This window comes from Macaca fascicularis, chromosome 13 (assembly GCF_037993035.2).
Source record: "Macaca fascicularis isolate 582-1 chromosome 13, T2T-MFA8v1.1".
In the NCBI taxonomy this organism is placed as follows: Eukaryota; Metazoa; Chordata; class Mammalia; order Primates; family Cercopithecidae; genus Macaca; species Macaca fascicularis.
Genome location: NC_088387.1, coordinates 83133080 through 83153123, shown reverse-complemented (window position 1 = coordinate 83153123; position 20044 = coordinate 83133080). Strand labels below are relative to the sequence as shown.

General features: G+C 35.5%; 1 protein-coding gene across 4 annotated transcripts in view; it reads right to left on the bottom strand.

Annotated features, from left to right (window-relative positions):
• Positions 1 to 20044, bottom strand: part of SOS1 (SOS Ras/Rac guanine nucleotide exchange factor 1) — a 148479-nt gene that overhangs the window by 35790 nt on the left and 92645 nt on the right. For 3 of the 4 annotated variants that reach the window (XM_045369465.3, XM_045369466.3, XM_045369467.3), the window contains exons 7-10: positions 18561 to 18671; positions 18383 to 18481; positions 6762 to 6889; positions 5320 to 5975 (exon numbers count right to left, since the gene is read on the bottom strand). In XM_045369465.3, the coding sequence (XP_045225400.1) occupies positions 5320 to 5975; positions 6762 to 6889; positions 18383 to 18481; positions 18561 to 18671 (994 nt within the window). Of the gene's footprint in view, positions 1 to 5319; positions 5976 to 6761; positions 6890 to 17956; positions 18044 to 18382; positions 18482 to 18560; positions 18672 to 20044 lie in introns of those variants that run through there. The other variant, XM_074011935.1, reaches the window with a different exon arrangement.

Here is a 20044-nt window from a genome sequence, read left to right as displayed (position 1 = left end):
AACCTCCCTGGATTAAAGAAACCCTGAAAGTTTCCACAGCTGTGAGATCTAAATATAAACAATTAAACCATGAGTTATATAACCACTATAGAAATTTACATGAATGATTAATTCAGAATGTACCTGTACTGCTAATCTTGGTTAAAGGCACCAGAAAGTCACTGAAAAATTAGCAGTCTAATTGTGATTCTGTAACTCTTGATCAGCCTTCTTCTAGATTTTAGGAATTAACAGCTGTACCTTCCTGTATACTGTACAGGGGTTCTGCAGCTGGCAGTGAAATAAACACTCCCAGAATCTTGACTGTTGTATTAGGTTCTAGAGTTGTTTTTAGCTTGACTGGAATTGAGTAGTTTTGCCAAAAAGACAAAAGCAGCAGAAACTAAAAACAAACCAAGAAAATCTGGCAAAAATTTAAGTACTTTCAAAAAATATCTTAAAGGCTGCATATAGTCCCAGGCTTGTATTAATTCATATTCTATTTTTAATCTAAACCAATGAAAAATTGCTAATGAATGAAAAACATATTAAGAAGACAAAATACTTATATTTGAAATTTTACACAGAAAAGCATAAAAATTCCAGATGTTATTTTTATTTCTATTGCATCAGTTTCTCCATTTCAATGACTGTAACTAACCACTGGAGACCTTTATCTTACTGATGATGTAAAGAGCTAAGATAATATAAACAAACACCCATCAATAAGGACAGGTTATATAATTTTGAAAGAAAACAGAGTACCTAGTTCCATTGATTAGGCAATGGGAAAAGCTAAGTTTTATACTGCCGTTGTTAGTTGTGGAGCAGCAGTTATCTACCCATATTCTAAAACCATGTTGCAGAGAGAGATGAAAGGTAAACACATGAAAATACAAAAGCCAGTCTGGATTTGGCTTTAAAACATAAGCAGGAACATATAATCATAGTAAAAAAATTAAAAACAGCCCATTTTTATATTTTCCTTTCTGTTTATCACTTGCTTGTGGAGGTAATTCCACAAAGTTCTTTCTCAAACATGACCTCCTGATGGATTTCAATGTGGTCAACAACCAAGACGTTTTCTACAGTTTTTCCCCCTCATCATTAGAGATAACATTACTCTGCTACTTGACTCTCAAATCCCTGTGCTAAGGTTTCCACCATGTTCACTAGTTGCTCTGCTTTCCCAAATCAAAATAGCTAACTCTATTAATACCTGCCACTCTACCATCACCAACCTGGTTTAGGTCCAGGTTATTTCAAACAGAAGCTGGAGTTATTTTTTTCTGCTGACCTTCTAGCTGTCTCCGTTTTCCTCACTATAAAACCATTCTTCGATATTTTACTGCACAATACTTCAAAATTTTAGGAACTCAAGAGTATACCTACATTAGTGTTCAGAATATAGATGGGAAGTGATAATCCAATCCTTTTTCCTTATGTGCCTATTTTGATTGACACTTGACATTTTATTTGACAAAGTCAATGAACTTTGTATTTATTACATAAAGAAGTTATTTATATAAAAGACCACCCTACCCCCAACCACCATAGTAAAACACTGTTATAATCAGGATGTCTGTTCATGTGATAATTCTCCCTTTAATGCAGCCATTTAAAAAGCTACAAGAAACAATAAGCTCCTCAACAAGGACTTATAAACAATCAGTCTTGAATTCCTTAAAAAAGGAAACAGACGCTATGCTGACGCACAAACACTTTTTAAAAAAATCAGAGAGTACAAAAATAGAACAGCGCTGCCCTATAGATAAAAAATTGTTCAAAAGATCTCAGCTTATATAGGACACAAACTCAAAATAAATCTAATTCAGGTTTTTGAGGCTTTTCCATATGAAGGTATAAAATAGCAGTAAATACTTTAAGCAAAAATATCTTCTGGCTTAAGTTTTTTCAATGCCATCTTCTGTAAAAGAGAAATTACCATGCAAGGGAAACACCTTTTCGCTCACTTCAATATGCAAAGCTTTTATTTCCCATAAAATGTCAATTCTGAATTATTATCCTTACTTCAGGGTCATCTCATTTTTCTAAAATAGACTACCAAACTGGACACAGTACCACCTATCATTTCTCTACTTATGTTGTTTTAGGTCTCATTAATTAACTTGTACTTTGTTGCCTACAACAACTCTGTAACAGAAGTGAAATTCCTACTCTCAGCTTTTTATTTGTGCATATTGCTTTGTGCTTTCTTACTTAGGATAATAGTCTCTTCATACCATTGCCAGATTTAGAATGATCCATCCAATTGGATAATTTTTCCCCTAGTTTTTGGGACAAATCTCAAAGTTCTGATATAGTTAGCCAATTATGATTCAACCAGAAACACTGAATCTGAGAGACAAGTTATAAATTAGATTCCACGTAAGACCCTGTTGCAATCTTTTAAACAAGTTAACCACTTTCTAATTCACCTAAATTTAAATTTTTCTTTCCACAAAGCTTTCCCTTTACAGAGCAAACTACATCAATAGACTAATGATTGGGTTTTGTAAAAAAATAAAAAATAAATAATGATCAGTATCTATACATAAAAAATCTATGCATTCCAGTGGAAGTGTATCTATAGTCAGAGCTTACCTATATCGTATTTCAATAAGAAAAAAAAAATTACTGACAATATCTTCATAGTAGACACGTTTGCCCAGAAACGAACAAGCCATTTACATTATTGGCAGTTCAAACCAAGGAAGTTATTTATTTTTTATGAGCTCACATCTGTACCAGATCCTTTTACTTAATTATTAACACATATAATTTAAAAATTACAACATATTCTATTCATGAAAACAATCACCTTATATGAGTCAATGTAACATGGTAGAACGTATACTCTATTTAGAGTCAAGAAACCTAATTTTTGACTTGTTCTGGAATTAACTGGTAATAGAACTTCTAGCAAATCATATAATCTTCAGGGGCCTTGGGATTTGTCTACAAAGTGAAGGCCTGGACATCTCTCTAGACTAGAGATCTATAGCTCCATTTTGTACATTACTGTTAAAATATTTGAGGGATAAAGTTGGCTGACACCACAGTGAAGTCTGAATAAAGTAAGGTTAAACCAGTTTCTCTTCTGTTTTTATGACAATGTCTAACCAAACTATAATAATCTAAAGATGTCTGTAAGTGGTGTCTTATAGTATTCATTAACTTTTCTCATGTATTATATCCAATGTCTTTTATTACAATTCTATATAATAAAAATGTGTAAGTTAAATGTTAGCTTTGTTTCAGTGTAAGCGACAACCTGTACTGTATGTTCTCCAATAAACATACCTACTAACCAAATCACAAATCCCTTCTTTCTTTGGGGAGGCTGAAGAAAGATGAGAGAAGAAGAGCAGACCAACAGTTCTTAAAAACAAATGGTAACTTGATCTGTTACCATTGTAGTGAGGCCTTAAAAGTCCATTTCAGTTTTACAAGTTCATAGATGGTCTATTAAAAACCATTCTATGTTGCCAGTAATAACTTCAGTAACAGGCCTTACAGAATAGTCCAGATAAGCTAACAGTTAACACTAATTTGTGCGTACTGTAAACCACAACTCACGAAAGCTGCTTGTAGACTTGTTTCACCAGTAATATATTTATGGAATAAATTAAAATATTCAGTTAAGCTTCAAAAGAAGACAGAAAAGAAAAATGTCAAAAAAACTTAGCCACAACACTTCCAAAACCAACACTGGCCTTTTATTTCTCAAAAAATTATTCGAAGGAATTTTTTAAAAACTTACTTTTTTAAGTAAAATAATCTCATCAACTTAAATTTTCAATACACTTAACTTTGGCAAAGTTCTATAAATCTTGAAATTTAAGTGTTTTATATTTAGTATAAGTAAAAGCACTCAAAATATTACTGTATACCAAAGCTAAAAATTGATACAGAAAAGAAGTATCAGACAGAAATAACTAACAAACCACCATTACAAAGTACCATGTCCACCGACTTTAGCTAACATTGTACACATTAAGGGAAGAAGACTTTCAAGACTACAAGTATCAGCTTGTTCTAGTTAACTCTGCTTTAAAGTGTCCTCATTTAAAAAATAAATAAAAAGCACAGTTCCCCAGAAAATAGTTGTCATTCTTCAGCTGCTTATTAATAATCATAAATTAACTTTGTGAAACATAGCAATTTAGAGAAAACTTTTATCACTCAATAAAGTCTTAGAGAAACAATTAAAAATTTTGTAACTTGAAAATGTTTTCCTGCCCAAATATCACTGACTTGTGACAGTAAACACTAGTAGTAAGTCTTCTTACAATGCTCTACAGGAAAAAAAAAAAAATTAAAACTCTTTCTTATAAACACAGATAAAAATCTAAAGATTAATTTTACTACAAATGAGTCTAGGAACCCCAAACAAAGGTACTTAGGATGAAATGATAAAGTTTAGAATGCTTATGTTATAAAAATTCTGTAAGTCCTCTAAGGGGACTTAAAAACCAGGAAAATGTGGCAAGAAGGGCAATTTGAACTTTTATAGCCTTAAAAATCCCTTAAACAGAAAAGAAGTATTTTGTAATCACAAATTTTGGGTAACTGAATAAAACATTTTTACAGTTGTAGTCTAGATCATAAAGAACATAGAGAAGGTTGGTGAAGTGCAACTAAATTGGCAGGTCATACTACTGAAAAATTGTACCTCTCAACAAACGACTTTGTATGGAAAAAAATTACAATAACCTATTTGTTTTTCATGTAAAATCTAGGCAGCCTGTTTATATTTCCTATGATTTTTTAAATTTTTGGATCAGTAAAATAAATACAATGACTATAGACATTTCTAGGTGAAAAATTATAATAAAACTAGAATCCCTGGCTTTCAGAATTGCAACATTTAATATTAAATAATCAGGTTGAGGAGTGGAAACTGAGAGAAAGCAATGCTGTGTATATTTGTACTACCAGTACAATTTTGTTATATTAAAATTTTTGTTTACTTTATAATCTCAGTAATGGAAAGAGAAGAAAGAAAAAAAGATAAAGGAGTAAAAAACTTTTTAGATCCCAATAATGATGAATTATTACTAACTTTAGTCTTGTTTCTTCTCTTTCTAACTGGTAAATTTAGCCAAGTGACCTCATTTTCTCATCTATAACTGATGGTAAGGTTTAAAAAAAAGTATGTAAGTATAGTAGAAAAAGTAAAACATTCCAAAGAAATACAAACTGATGGTATTTTTAGTCAAAGAAGAGAGGTCTTTGGTTGTTAGTTTCTTTTCTATTTTAGGAACAATAACCCACGCAGGAAAGAAAATCAGTTTGAAGCAGGAAAACAAAAGTGACAGGCAACTTCGTATTTCTTACCTGCGTACATATGGTACGTAAGCCTCTCTATAAGTTTAATAACAGTTCCTGCTTTGATAATTGGAATTCCAGCCTTGGGCTGCATGTTCTCTTCAAATATAATATTCTCTTCAGAGTCAGGCTCCGCAAATCTATAAACATCAGCACTAGGCAGCCTCATCTGCTCCTCTTTCTCTTCCTGTAGCATTGTTACATCAAGCATCCTTTCCAGTGTACTCCGGTACTGTAAAGATATCAATGCTGCCATCCAATTGTTTTTCTCTTCAGCTGACTTGGCAGAAAATATAACACTATTTTCATCTTTTAAAATTATTTCAAAAGCATGCTTGTATTCATTGGTGTCATCTTTATCATTAATTTGTACCTTTCGCATAAAAAACTTTTCTTTAAGACGATATTCTGCATTGCTAGCACCAGGAAGTCTTGGCTGCCCATGATTTGATTTACAGCAAATCATTAAGCCATCAAAGAGAAATATGTGTCTCTCATGTTTGGCTCCTACACGTGTAAGAGTTCCTTCCATTATAAATTCATTGCAACACTGTCCAATGTCTTTTCCCTCCCAACCATCAATATTCTTCTGAATCTCATTCATTTTCTTGATTGCTAGTTGTTTCCCCTTCATTTGTTGACTATAAAACCGACATGCAGATTCACTAGAATAAAGAAAAAGGCATTATTAATACACAGATGACAGAAAACCTAGAGTTCACGTAAATAAGGGAAAGTGTAAAAGTTAGATTTTTACAAGTCTCACTGAGAAAGGTATTCACTAATTCCCCAAATAGATTAGTATTACACAATTATACAATTTTGAAAATTAAAGCAACCTAGAAATTTTTTCAGTGTTCTAGAAAGTACAATGATTGTTGACAAAATTCTACTCTATAAATGTAACTACAAAATGATTATTTCTATCTTGGCTACTAAATATTTAGAATGACAAAAAGTAGTCCAAGACAGTAAAAAAAAAAGTAATTTGAAAGATTAAAATAAATTATTTAGAAGGGTTTAAATGGACAAGACCCAAAGCTAAAAACATGTAGCACATATTATAATTAGGAAAGTGGAAGCAATGTTATCTGAATTAATGCCTCAAGTTATATAATCCCTAAAATAAAGGACACTAATAATTTTACTTTGACAGAACAACGATGCCAACATAAATCTACCCAATACATTTTACTCTGTCTCTCCTTTAGCTTACCAGTTGACTCTCAGGAGGTCCTGTCTGGGAGTATGCAAGGAAAATGCACAAATATGAAAGGTTTTTCAAACAATAACAATTCTCTTGGCTTTGATGTCACTTCCTCTGAAAGACCAGGCTTGTCACTACAACTATTTTCTTCATTGTTTACTTGAGGAGGGAACTGGGATCCCTGAATTTACACCACAATATTCAGGGTAAAAAGAAGGATATTTGAAAAAGTAAAAATATTCACCTCAGTCTTCGTTTTGCAAGACTTTTAGAACATATTTTTTCCATACCACTCTGAACATTAAGCAAAGCTGTTATTGCTTGTTTTAAACATTCCTTGTCTTCTTGATCTTCACTTTTTTCTTCTAACTGCTGTAAAGCCAAAATGACAAATCTGAACCAATAGTACACTTTCGGATAGAATAATAATAAGCTCATTTAAGGATAAAAATAACATTTATTCAACTGTCACCACAATAAAAATTTTAAATGTGTCATTAAATATTCTTTTTAAAAGTGTTTTTCTTGTGTGTTACTATTAATACACAACCAAGTTTTCTACCTTAAAAGACCAAGATTAGCAGTTTTAAGATGGGTTACATCTTGCGACAGGCAGTAATATGTAGTTTCTCAAAGTGCATACCACTGAAAAGAAATGGGAAGCATAATTCATCTATTGAATGATCACAGGAGTTAGCATAGCACTAAGCATGTAGAGGAGGTTTTTTTCTTAAGTGTGGAATTTTGTCTTAGGTTTCTGATCCCTATATTACTGTTATATAATATTGAGATGATAAGGAAGATAAATATACAGAGAAGGATGCAATATAATAGAAGGAATCTCAATTACAAAACCTAGGATCAAATTTTGACTCTACTGCTGTGTGACCTTGGGGCAAGAGACTTGATCTCTGCGCCTTACTTTTCCCATTTGCCAAATAAGGCTTATAAAAAGCCTACCCTGCCTACTTTTAGGGGTTGTTATTAAAAACCAAAGCACTTTGTAAATGGTAACACACAATGTAAGTGTAAATGGTTTTCTTTGTAATTACACTACAGAATTAACATTAGTATAATAAAGAACTTTGTTCATATCCACATTAAGATTTTGAGTAAAGCTGCAATACACATATTTATGAAACTCAAGCGTATTTTCTATTACTGGCAAATATCTATGTCAGACAAAGTCTGTATTTAACAAGAACTTAGTCATCAATAACTAATTATCAATACAGTAAGGTGGCTATGATTCAAGCAAGCAATTAACAGATGTATGAGTGACAATAATTCAGTAACTGAAATCTTCTAAACCTGTTCCTGGTTACCAAAAGGAAAAGTTAAGAAATCACATATTGGCTGGCTGCAATGGCCTATGCCTATAATCCCAGCACTTGGGAGGCCCAGGTGGGAGGTTCGCTTGAGCCTAGGAGTTTGAGATACCATCTATTAAAATAAAATAAAATAAAATAAATTTTATCAATAGAGTTTTCATCCAACAATTTAGGAATACCTACTCTCTACCATAAACGAAAAGACTTGAGATATACAATCATAAAATATTCAAAGTGATTTATAAAGAAGTTTATTTTTCTTTTAGATGGAGTCTCTGTACCCCAGGCTAGAGTGCAGTGGTGCAATCTCAGCTAACTGCAACCTCTGCCTTCTAGCTTCAAGCAATTCTCCTGCCTCAGCCTCCCAAGTAGCTGCGATTACAGGTGTCTGTCACCATGCCTAATTTTTTTTTTTTTTTTTACTTTTAGTACAGATGGGTTTTCACCATGTTAGCCAGGCTAGTCTCAAACTCCTGACCTCAAGTGATCTGCCTGCCTTGGCCTCCCAAAGTGCTGGGATTACAGGCGTGGGCCACCACGCCTAGCTAGAAGTTTACTTTTCAATTAGCTTCATTATTCATTAGTACATTAGTACTTTACAGATTTTATGTTTTTCACAGGTATTCCTTAAAGGTCAACAATACATTCCTTTCTGCTTCAATTGGTAAAAATCAGTTACACGCATGGGCACACACATACCACATGCACTGATGACCTGTGAAAAGTAAACAGATTTCTTACTTATATTCTAAACCATTTCTATTAAAATTTACTTAAAATACTTTAATGTTCAAATATTCCAGAAGTAATAAATACCATATTGTAAAGTTTAATACTTAGCTTTTATTATCCAGATTTCTTACATTCATTATTAAAAACTCACCATACTTTCTACTAGAGGCATAATCTACATTTTTAGGGAAATTTTCAGTTTTAACTGTGTTAAGTAAAAGAACAATTTAGGCTGGGCACAGTGGTTCATGCCTGTAATCCTAGCACTCTGGGAGGCTGAGGTAGGGGGATCACGAGGTCAGGAGTTTGAGACCAGCCTGGCCAATATGGTGAAACCCCGTCTCTACTAAAAAATACAAAAATTAGCTGGGTGTGGTGGTGCACACCTGTAGTCCCAGCTACTCGGGAGGCTGAGGCAGAAGAATTGCTTGAACTCAGGGGGCAGAGGTTGCAGTCAGCCGAGTTTGTGCCACTGCACTCCAGCCTGGACAACAGAGCAAGACTCCGTCTCAAAAAAAAAAAAGAAAAATTTATTCATAACAATTCTCAACATAAAAAGGGTAATGAAAGATATTTTCCAAAGGATTAGAGACTTTAAAAGTGTACACATTAATAAAAAACTCAAATATCTTTTATTCATAGTATGGTTCTTCGATATGGCCAGCTAAAGAAAGCCAATGGCCAGGTGTTCATTAAGAAAGATACTAGGTTATTACTTAACAGATATTACTGGGAGGCTGAAGGCTGGAATCCAGGTAATCTCTCAAAGTACCTTCCGTCCCTATCATTTGAAACTATTTGCCTCTCACATGGCAGAATTCTGGGAGACAAATAAAATGTTACCATGAACATTATCAAGTTTAGTCTTTAAAGCAGCAGATAATCTAACATTGAAAGCTATATACCAGGGGTATCCAATATTTTGGCTTCCCTGGGCCAAACTGGAAGAAGAATTATCTTGGGCCACACATAAAATATACTAACACTAACCAGAGCTGATGAGCTTTTAAAAATTTGCAAAAAAAAAAAATCTCATAATGTTTTAAGAAAGTTGACGAATTTGTGTTGGGCTGGGGGTTAGACAAGCTTGCTGTATACCTTAAGAAAAGGCAAAATTAATGAAAGCACCACTGAACAATGAATTAGTTCATTGAGTTGATTTAGAATTTAATCACTCAAAAGTAAAGCCCAGAGAAATTCAAGTCAGTAAGATACAAGGCAATTTTTCAGTCTTAAAGAACTAACAGGTAGCAGAATATTGAGCATTTGATATTTTGTCCTGGATAAATTTTTTATATTTTTAATTCAGGAAAACATACCGAATGGTAGACAAAATATATAATTCTCATACATATAAAGATATTTATAAAAGAAAAAAATCCATTTGGACATCCTTTTGATTTTCTATTCTAAAAATGTTTCAAGTTTTGGAGTCATTTATCTACTATTTAACTGTAGCATTTTACATACAGAATATTCTGGTATCTCAAAAATGTTAATATTTTTTCAACCCATAAAACTTTCCTGATAAAATACTTTCAAAATGTCAGTTTTACCTTTATAGCATTAGGCAAGCTTCTAAAATAAATTTCAGTGTAATAAATGACCTTTCTTGTAAGCATTTTTTGCTTCTTTTACTCAAAATAGCTAATTTAAACTGGGCACTGGTGCAAAATAATTCAAGCTAACTACATCAAAAGGGTGGCTTATTGTGGCTACAGAAACAAAGCAGTGGCAAGTAGTATGTAAATGAGACTCAACAAAGCAGCATCCTGTTACCAGTGATATTCAATACCATGCTTTTCATGAGTGCCTATTTAATAATAATGTGCAATAGTAACAATTACATTTGTACAAAGGCAGTTTATTTCAATAGTTTAAAAAATTACTAAGTCCTGAGATTATATTACCATATGAGATTGTACTTAAAGTCATCTAGGGATTCATATATATACGTATGTGTGTGTGCATACATATGTATATATGTGTATATATGTATATATGTACATATGTGTGTATATATATGTGTGTGTGTATATATACGTGTGTGTGTGTGTATATTTTTTTTTGTTTTGAGATGGAGTCTTATTCTGTCTCCCAGGCTGGAGTGCAGTGGCACGATCTTAGCTCACTGCAACCTCCGCACCTCCCGGGTTCAAGTGATTCTCCTACCTCAGCCTCCAGAGTAGCTGGGATTACAGGTGCATGTCACCACACCCAGAAAATTTTTGTATTTTTAGTAGAGACAGAGTTTTGCCATGTTGGCCAGGCTGGTCTCGAACTCCTGACCTCAGGTGATCTACCAGTCTTGGCCTCCCACAGTGCTGGGATTACAGGCATCAGCCACTATGCCCAGCCAGGAATCATATTTTAAAGCAGAATGAAAACTCATATGCTCTATTGAGATGATAAAATTTAACTTTTCACAAGAAAGAAACCATTTTACCAGTGACTAATTTTTTTGGTCCCTTAGAAATAAGTAAAGAGGCAATAGTCAATATGGTGTGTTCCATGTGCAAAAGAAACCCTGAGAGAAAAATGGGATTAAATGTAAGGAGCTGTGAAAAGAAAATACTAAAATGAATACAAAGAATATAGCAGTATTCAGGAGAATAAAACTCAAGATTGTTTGATATATAAAAAATAAATTGTTGTACCAAACGCATTTTATATGCTCAATTCATTCACAATCATATAATGGCTTCCCTTTGATTAAAAAAAGGAATGCTTGAATTCGTTTTTATTTCTTGGAATTAATTTTCTCCAACATGGCATTATATACAATGAAGGAACTACCATTTACTTGAAGGCATTAACAGGCAGGTCCAGGACCCACAATTCTTGACTTTCAGTCCTGTGACTTTTCACTATAATAGGTACCCAAATAACTGAAATGACTTTGAAAAACCTCAATATTCACTAAATAAAACCTATTCCATAAAACAGGTAAACTGCAATGCATAAGAATGACAAAGTATACAGCCAAGAAATATACATTATAATTGTCTAACATTTGGGATATAAAAATAAAGATCTCCATTTATTTTAAATATTATATACATAGAAAGAGCTCATCACAACATAAGAGAACACAACAAGCAAAGATTAGGTTCACGTTTTGATTTTGGAATTTTATTTGTATACTGTTTGATGAGACACCACAGTGGATTACAACATGGAAAATGCAAACAGTAACACCTGATTTACTAGCCCTCTTAGCAAATGTATGAAATATTATCCAAATTATTCCAGAACTAATTAACTAACTGCTGAGTAATTCAAGCCTTTTGCTCCTGTTTGCCATGACATCATTTTAAACATTGCACTAAAGGCTGAGGGAAAGAAAGGTCATGACATTCAAATAAATTATTATAAAGGCTGAGGGAAAGAAAGGTCATGACATTCAAATAAATTATTTTATGATACCAACACACCTAAAAGGTATGGGTGGAGAAGATGAAATTCTTAATTAAAATAAGATTTCAATTCCAAACATTAAACAGGCAATCAACCCTAAAAAACGTTAGGATATGTCATTTGTGAAAATACGCCTTTTAAAACCATCTCTCTGTTCTAATCAGAGAAAACATCACTAACTACAAATGCACCTCACAGTAGTCAAGTTTATTTAAAATTAGAAATTGGCCAGATATAGTGGCTCACGCCTGTAATCCCAGCATTTTGGGAGGCTGAGGTGGGCAGATCACCTGAGCCCAGGAGTTCAAGACTAGCCTGGACAAAATAGCCAGATTCTGTCTCTACCAGAAAATAAAATTAGCCAGGCATGGTGGTGCACAACTGGAGTCCCAGCTACTCAGGAGGCTGAGGTAGGTGGATTAATTGAGCCTAGGAGATTAACGATGCAGTGAGCAGTGATTGTACCACTGCACTCCAGCCTGGGTGACAGAGTGAGACCCTGTCTCAAAAACAAAACAAAACAAAACAAAAAATCCCAAACACCAAAACAAAAAAATTAAATAAAAAACTGGAGTAATGCAATAGCTAACTGTTTGTTTATAATGGCTCTTGTGGGCCGGGCGCGGTGGCTCAAGCCTGTAATCCCAGCACTTTGGGAGGCCGAGGCGGGCGGATCACAAGGTCAGGAGATCGAGACCACAGTGAAACCCCGTCTCTACTAAAAATACAAAAAATTAGCCGGGCGCGGTGGCGGGCGCCTGTAGTCCCAGCTACTCAGGAGGCTGAGGCAGGAGAATGGCGGGAACCCGGGAGGCGGAGCTTGCAGTGAGCCGAGATCGCGCCACTGCACTCCAGCCTGGGCAACAGCGTGAGACTCCGTCTCAAAAAAAAAAAAAAAAAAAAAAAAAAAAAAAAAAGGCTCTTGTGGTACACTATCCTATGCTTAACTTTAGACATTCAACATCTGTGGTCAGCTCCAATACCATGTAGCTTTGAGCCCATGGATTTCTGGATAAGAATTTCTGAATTTAGAAAGCTGGTTCAAGGGAATGTACGCTAGAGAGAACCTCCATTGGTTCTCTGCCAGACTTGGTGGTTTATGCCTATAATCCCTTTGGGATTGTAATCCTATGATCCCTTTGGGATTATAATCCTATGATCCCTTTGGGGATTACTTTGGGAGGCCTAGGTGGGAGAAGCCCTTGAGCCCAGAAGTTTGAGACCAGCCTGGGTAACATAGCTAGACCTCATCTCTACAAATAATAATTTTAAAAAATTAGCCAGGCGTGGTGGCATGTGCCTGTGGTCCCAGCTACTTGTGAGGCTGAGGAATCACTTGAGCCCAGGTGGTCGACGTTACAGTGAGCTGTGACAGCACCACTGCAATCCAGCCTGGGTGACAGAACAAGACTCCATCTCAATAAATAAATAAATAAATAAAAATAAAAAATCTAAGATCAGGATGAAATAATTGGCCTAATGCAAAAAAAGAAAACAGGGGAAAAAAAAAAAAGGGCGAAAGAGGGGGAAAAAAAGCCTGGGTGCAGTGGCTCATGCCACTAACCCCAGCACTTTGGGAGGCCAATGTGGGAAGATCCCTTGAGCCCAGGAGTTTGAGATCAGCCTGGGCAACAAAATGAGACCCTGTCTCTACAAAAAAATAATTTAAAAAAATTAGTTGGGCATAGTGGTGCATGCCTGTAGTCCCAGTTACTTGGGAGGCTGGGGTGAGACTGTTTGATCCCAGGAGTTCCAGGCTGCAGCAAGCTATGATCACACCACTGCACTCCAGCCTGGGTAGCAGAGCAAGACCTATCTCTAAAAAAGAGGGATGGAGGTGTTAGGGGGTAGCCAGTGTATAAAGCCAGTGTAGCCGGTATGTATGCTGGAGAATCAGAACAACAAAAATTTCATTTTTATAGTGTACCAAAAACTTACTGTTAAGGGTTGAATTGTGTCCCCCATGAAAGATATGTTCAAGTCCTAACCCCTGGTACCTATGAATGTGATCTTCTTTGGAAATAGGATCTTTGCAGATGTAATCAAGTTGAGATGAGATCATCTTGGATTAGGGTGAGCCCTAAATCCACTGACTTGGTGTCTTTGTAAGAGAAAGGAAAGGGTGATTTGGATGCAGACACATAGAGAAGAACATGAAGCTGTGAAGAACTTGAAATGCAGATGGAGGAAAAGGCGGGAGTGATGGCATCTATAATCCAAGGACCACCAAGAATTGCTAGGGTCCACCAGAAGCTAGGCAGAGGCAGCAGGGATTCTTCCTTAGAGCCTTTAGAGGAAGTGTGGCCCTGCCCAAACCCTGATTTCAGATTCCCCGCCTCCAGAACTGTGAAAGAATAAATTTCTGTTGTTTATAAGCTGCTGAGTTTGTGGTACTTTGCTGTAGCAGCCTTAGGAAACCAAATACACTCATGTACACATAACAACATAAGATTTCAACCTGAATTTTAAAATAGAGGGAAACTTACTTTCCCTTAGGTTAAAAGTACCCAGCATACAAGAAAAAGTAAAGGTAATTCTCTAGGGAATTCAAAGTCATCCTGGATGGTTTTTTTTCTAAGGTTTGTTTGGGTGCATCTTGGGGAGATAAAATCCTATGTCTAAGGAACAAAGAAAATGTTAATACTTTTGTGGAACCAAACATGTACTGATTTGCTAACCTTTAAAATACTGGTCAGGCGAGGTGTGGGGGCTCACGCCTATAATCGCAGCACTTTGGGAGGCCGAGGTGGGTGGATCACTTGAGGTCAGGAGTTTGTGACCAGCCTGGCCAACAGGGCAAAACCCCGTGTCTACTAAAAATACAAAAATTAGCCAGGTGTGGCAGTGGGCATCTGTAATTCCAGCTACTTGGGAGGCAGGAGAATCACTTCAGCCCACAAGGCAGAGGCTGCAGTGAGCCAAGATCGTGCCACTGCACTCCATCCTGGGTGACAGAGTGAGACTCTGTCTCAAAATACAATAAAAATAAAATAAAATATTGGTCAATATATTTACTTAGCCCTAAGAAATCTAAATTTGTTTAATAAAGTAAATTAAACTTCACATACAAAAATCACATTATTGAAGCAATATTTCAAAAGGGCACAAAGGGAAGTTTTTTTACTTCATAAAAAATTAACTTTAACTTTTCAAGTTAAAGAGTCTGAAGACTTGGCTGCTAACTTGAATTACTGAAGGAAAGAGTATTTTTTCAGTTTTAGTAGCATTAAAGTCTTATACTATTTTTAATTTATTTTTTAATCAACAAGTAAAAAATCATGTTTATGGTGTATAATAGGATCTTTTGATACATGTATATAACTGGAATGGCTACATCAAGCTACTTAACATGTGCATTAACACACATACTTTTTTGTGGTGAGAACACTTAACATCTACTTTCTTAGCAGTTTTCAAATATGCAATATATTGTTATTAACTGTAGTTACCGTCAGGTACAATACATCTCTTGAATTTACACCTCCTAACTGAAATTTTGTGTCATTTGGCCAGTATTTCCCTACTCCCCTACTCTCCAGCCTCTGGTAACCACCATTTTATTGTTTCTTTTGTGTTCAAAAGTCTTATACTATTAATAGCTAAACTTATCTTTTGATTTTGTAAAGTTTAAGGCATTCTACCTAAGTTTCCAAAATAAATGTAATTATATAAAATTTACAGTTAAATTTTCTTTAAAATGTAAGACTAGGAATTTAAAGGAAAATGTATATGTATTTTTTGCCATTCATTTTTTAACAAGCATTTACTGAATGCCTAAATGCCAGACACTTGATAGGTATGAGAATTCAAAGATAATAGGGCTCCATTCCTCACAGAGCAAACAGTTGAATGATAAGGCAGACAATAAAAATGGGACAAGTTCTCTAAAGAGATGTATGTAAAGAAAGGAAGCAACTCACTCTGGGCATGGTGACTCACACCTGAAATCCCAGCACTTTTGGGAGGCCGAGGTGGGCGGATCACCTGAGGTCAAGAGTTTGAGACCAGCCTGGCCTACATGGTGAAACTCTGTCTCCACTAAAAATATAAAATTAGTCGGGTGTGGTGGCGCACACCTGTAATTAATCCCAGCTACTCGGGAAGCTGAGGCAGAAGAATTGCTTGAAGTTGGGAGGCAGAGGTTGCAGTGAGCTGAGCTCACGTCATTGCACTCCAGCCTGGAGAGGGTAGAAGAGGAATTCCAGATAAATGGGAAAAAAGGACAAGCGAAGAGGCAGTAATATGAACCGGGATACACATGGAACCCTGAACAGATTTGGCATATCCAGGGCTGCTAGGAAACTCTTTTCTTTTCTTTTTTTTTTTTTTTGAGATGGAGTTTTGCTCTTTTTACCCAGGCTGGAGTGCAGTGGTGTGATCTTGGCTCACTGCAACCTTCACTTTCCGAGTTCAAGTGATTCTCCTGCCTCAGCCTCCTGAGTATCTGGGATTATAGGCGTGCAGGAAAAAAAAAAAAGTGATGAGAGTCTTGTGGACTAATTAGGCAAAATTTCCTACCCAATATACTGCTAACTTTGCAATATAACTTAGGCAGTAATATGAATCAGGGATACACATGCTTAAATCAGTAGAAATCTTTAATTGCTAATTGATGCACTTACTAAACTTTAAGTTACAATTTTAGAAATTTTAATAGGCTACACTTGGAAGAGTAAAAATTTCTTTTATATTATTAAGATGATTGGGTTTTATAGCCTTCTGAACTTTCATCAAAGCTTTTCGGGTTCATTGGGAGGGGGAGGTTGTTTTGTTTTGTTTTTTTGAGACAGGGGCTTGCTCTGTTTCTCAGGCTGGAGTACAGAGGCATGATCATGGCTCACTGCAGCTTGGACCTCCTGAGCTCAAGTGTTCCTCCTGCCCAGCCTTTTGAGTAGCTGGGACCACAGGTGTGCACCACCATTCCTGGCTAATTTTTTTATTTTTATTTTTGTAGAGACAGGGTCATGCCATGTTGCCCAGGCTGGTCTTGAACTCCTGGGCTCAAGCAATCCTTCCACCTTGGCCTCCCAAAGTGCTGGGACTACAGGTGTGAGCCACTGCACCTGGCCTTCTTGTTTTTATTTATAAATTGATAATGGCCTTAAGATTTTATATGGCCTTTGAATCTTTCTGAATTTCATTACAGGCTCAGGTAAAAAAAAAATTCCATTACAAAGAAAAATTCTATATAACAAAACAGTGTGTAAATGTCCCATTATAAGTAGAGTTAGTAATAATGAATTCTTTGTTAAGATTTTACATACTAAATGCTTCCTCTCTTGATTATCCTCTTAAGATACTCATCCTGTAATTCCAAAGACCTTAAATGGTATCTATTGCTAAGAGCTTTGTCATTTCTGCCTGGTGATTAAAAATACCTTTTAACTCCCTGAGTCTTTTCTCAATGTAAACATTCCTAATTGAGAAATCAAACTGAATTCCAAATGCAGTGCAGAGACCTGAGAAAATGTAGGGATGACAGTTCCTCCAGTTTACTGTTAATAAATTCACAGACCTTCTGTTCATTCGTTGATTCATTACAGAGAGCCCATTTTATCATCTGCAAACTATAAATATGATTTCCAGTAATATAGTCTCCATAAAAGAATCATGATACTAAACAGAAGTGTTCTTTGATGAAACAAATACTCATTTGAAAGCTAAAGAATAATGCATGTCTTCTTTTGTCTTTACAAGGCTAGTCCATTAAAGGTAGAGAGAATATCACTTTGAGCTACACTACTGAATTATAGTTTATACAGACTCTTTTCTTTAATTTCAGTATATAATAGAAAAAGAAAAAAAAACCCTTTCCTTTCAGTCAGTGCTTAATATTTTGAACTGTAATCAAATGGGCAATTTTTACTGAGATTATAGAAATATATTGTTTCTAAAGCAATGATAAACAGTTTAATACAGACAGTTGCAAACTTGAGCTATCAAAGTCAGGTAAACTAACCTTCCCCATTACTTTGGCCTTATCCTCACACTGGCTCTCTTATCCTCACACTGAGTCCCTGAGTCTGCTGAGGTCCCCAAATGGAAACTGTGATGCATAAATCCAAGGTGGTTTTCAAAGAATCAGCCATGTAAACAAAAAGTAAAGGTACGAGATAAAAATATCTGACAATTGCTTTAACATTCACTATAAAAACCAATAAAAGAAAAAAAGGAAAAACAAAAAGAAATTAAAAATAAAATTCACTACTAAAACGACAGAATATGCTACTCTTTTGCAGACTGATTTCCATTTGCTTCTTAACTGAAGAAAGAAAATGGAAACACTAATGTGCAGGGTACTCACATAATAATTTACAAATGAAGTAGCAAAAAGAAATTCATCACACCTCAATATGTTATAAATAACAATAAAGAGTTTTCTTACCTTCAAAAGTTCAAAGTAATGGAGACAGTGGTAAACAGGGGCCAGAAGCAGCCTGGGTAAAACATATTGAACAGCTTCTTTGAAACCTTCGCCTATTGACTAGAAAAAAAAAGTGATTTAATTTTTTTTTAAGTTTACTTTTCAGACATTGTACATCTTGATTTAAAAATTACTATACCTGCAAATAAAGTGCTGCCCCAGGCTTTGATAACTGACTAAGGAAACGATCATGAAAACCAGGTCGCAAAATATCTCGAGCATACGATTCATATGGATCAAATGCCAGTTCCTTAGAAAATAAAGAAGGTAAAACATAAATAATCTACCATTACAAACACAGAAAGATTTAATTATGGGACACGACTATGCGAGCACAGTTATGTATTTCTTTGAAAGTCTCTAAACAAAAATTATATGACTACTAATTATAATTTTAATAGAAGAGATCCCAATATTCTCAAGTAAGAGAGTAAATCAGTTCTTTCTGATGAATAATAGAATCCTTTTATGTTATAACAGCTCTCATTAAAGGTTTCCAGTAGAGTATTATCAACAAACATGGCCATAAGAGTGGGCAGACTTTTGGTTCTAGAAAACAAAGCTTAACTTGAACAACAAAGAATATAAACATGTACAACTAGGTAAGGTATAAACATTTAGAATACTGAAGCCAGACATGTTTTTATAGTTCTCAGTGGTAGACATGTACTTTCATATTCTATAAACCAGAAGTAACAGTTCATGTCATCTAAAATTCATTGTTCTAATTTCACAAAACAATTAAACAAAATCCGGACTGCCCAAAATTTTGCCATCATTAATATCACCAATCAATAAACTAAATTCTAATGGCTCAGTTAAAAAGAGCAGAATATACTGGTTTTGAAGATTTCTGGGGAAAAAGAGAGTAGTTATCTTGATTTTAGCAGAAATAGAGTCGCTCCTCTTCTATCTTGTGCTGTATTCCTGGTATAAAACTATTATGAAAATGGTGCTCTAGATTCTAGCAGGAGCTCACTTCCATAAAGGGTAATTCTAGCAAGAGGAAGAGGACATCTAGTGGAGCATAGTAGAAAGAGGTAGAAGGAAATGAAAGAAAAGACGGTTATGAATTAAATCACCCTTAATGATGTTTTTCAGATTGCTTTTTTTTTTTGAGATAGGGTCTTGGTCCTACTCTGTCACCCAGGCTAGAGTGCAGTGGTGCAATCATGGCTCACTACAACCTCTGCCTCTTGGGCTCAAACAATCCTCCCTGCTCAGTCTCCTGAATATCTGGGATCACAGGCGCACACCACCGCGCCTGGTTAAATTTTTTGTGTATTTTGTAGGGACAGGGTTTCTGCCATGTTGACCAGGCTGGTCTTTTTTTTTTTTTTTTTTTTTTTTGAGACAAAGTCTCCCTCTGTCGCCCAGGCTGGAGTGCAGTGGCGCTATCCCGGCTCACTGCAAGCTCCGCCTCCCAGGTTCCCGCCATTCTCCTGCTTCAGCCTCCCAAGTAGCTGGGACTACAGGCGCCCACCACCACGCCCGGCCAATTTTTTTGTATTTTTAGTAGAGACGGGGTTTCACCGTGATAACCAGGATGGTCTCGATCTCCTAACCTCGTGATCCGCCCGCCTCGGCCTCCCAAAGTGCTGGGATTACAGGCGTGAGCTACTG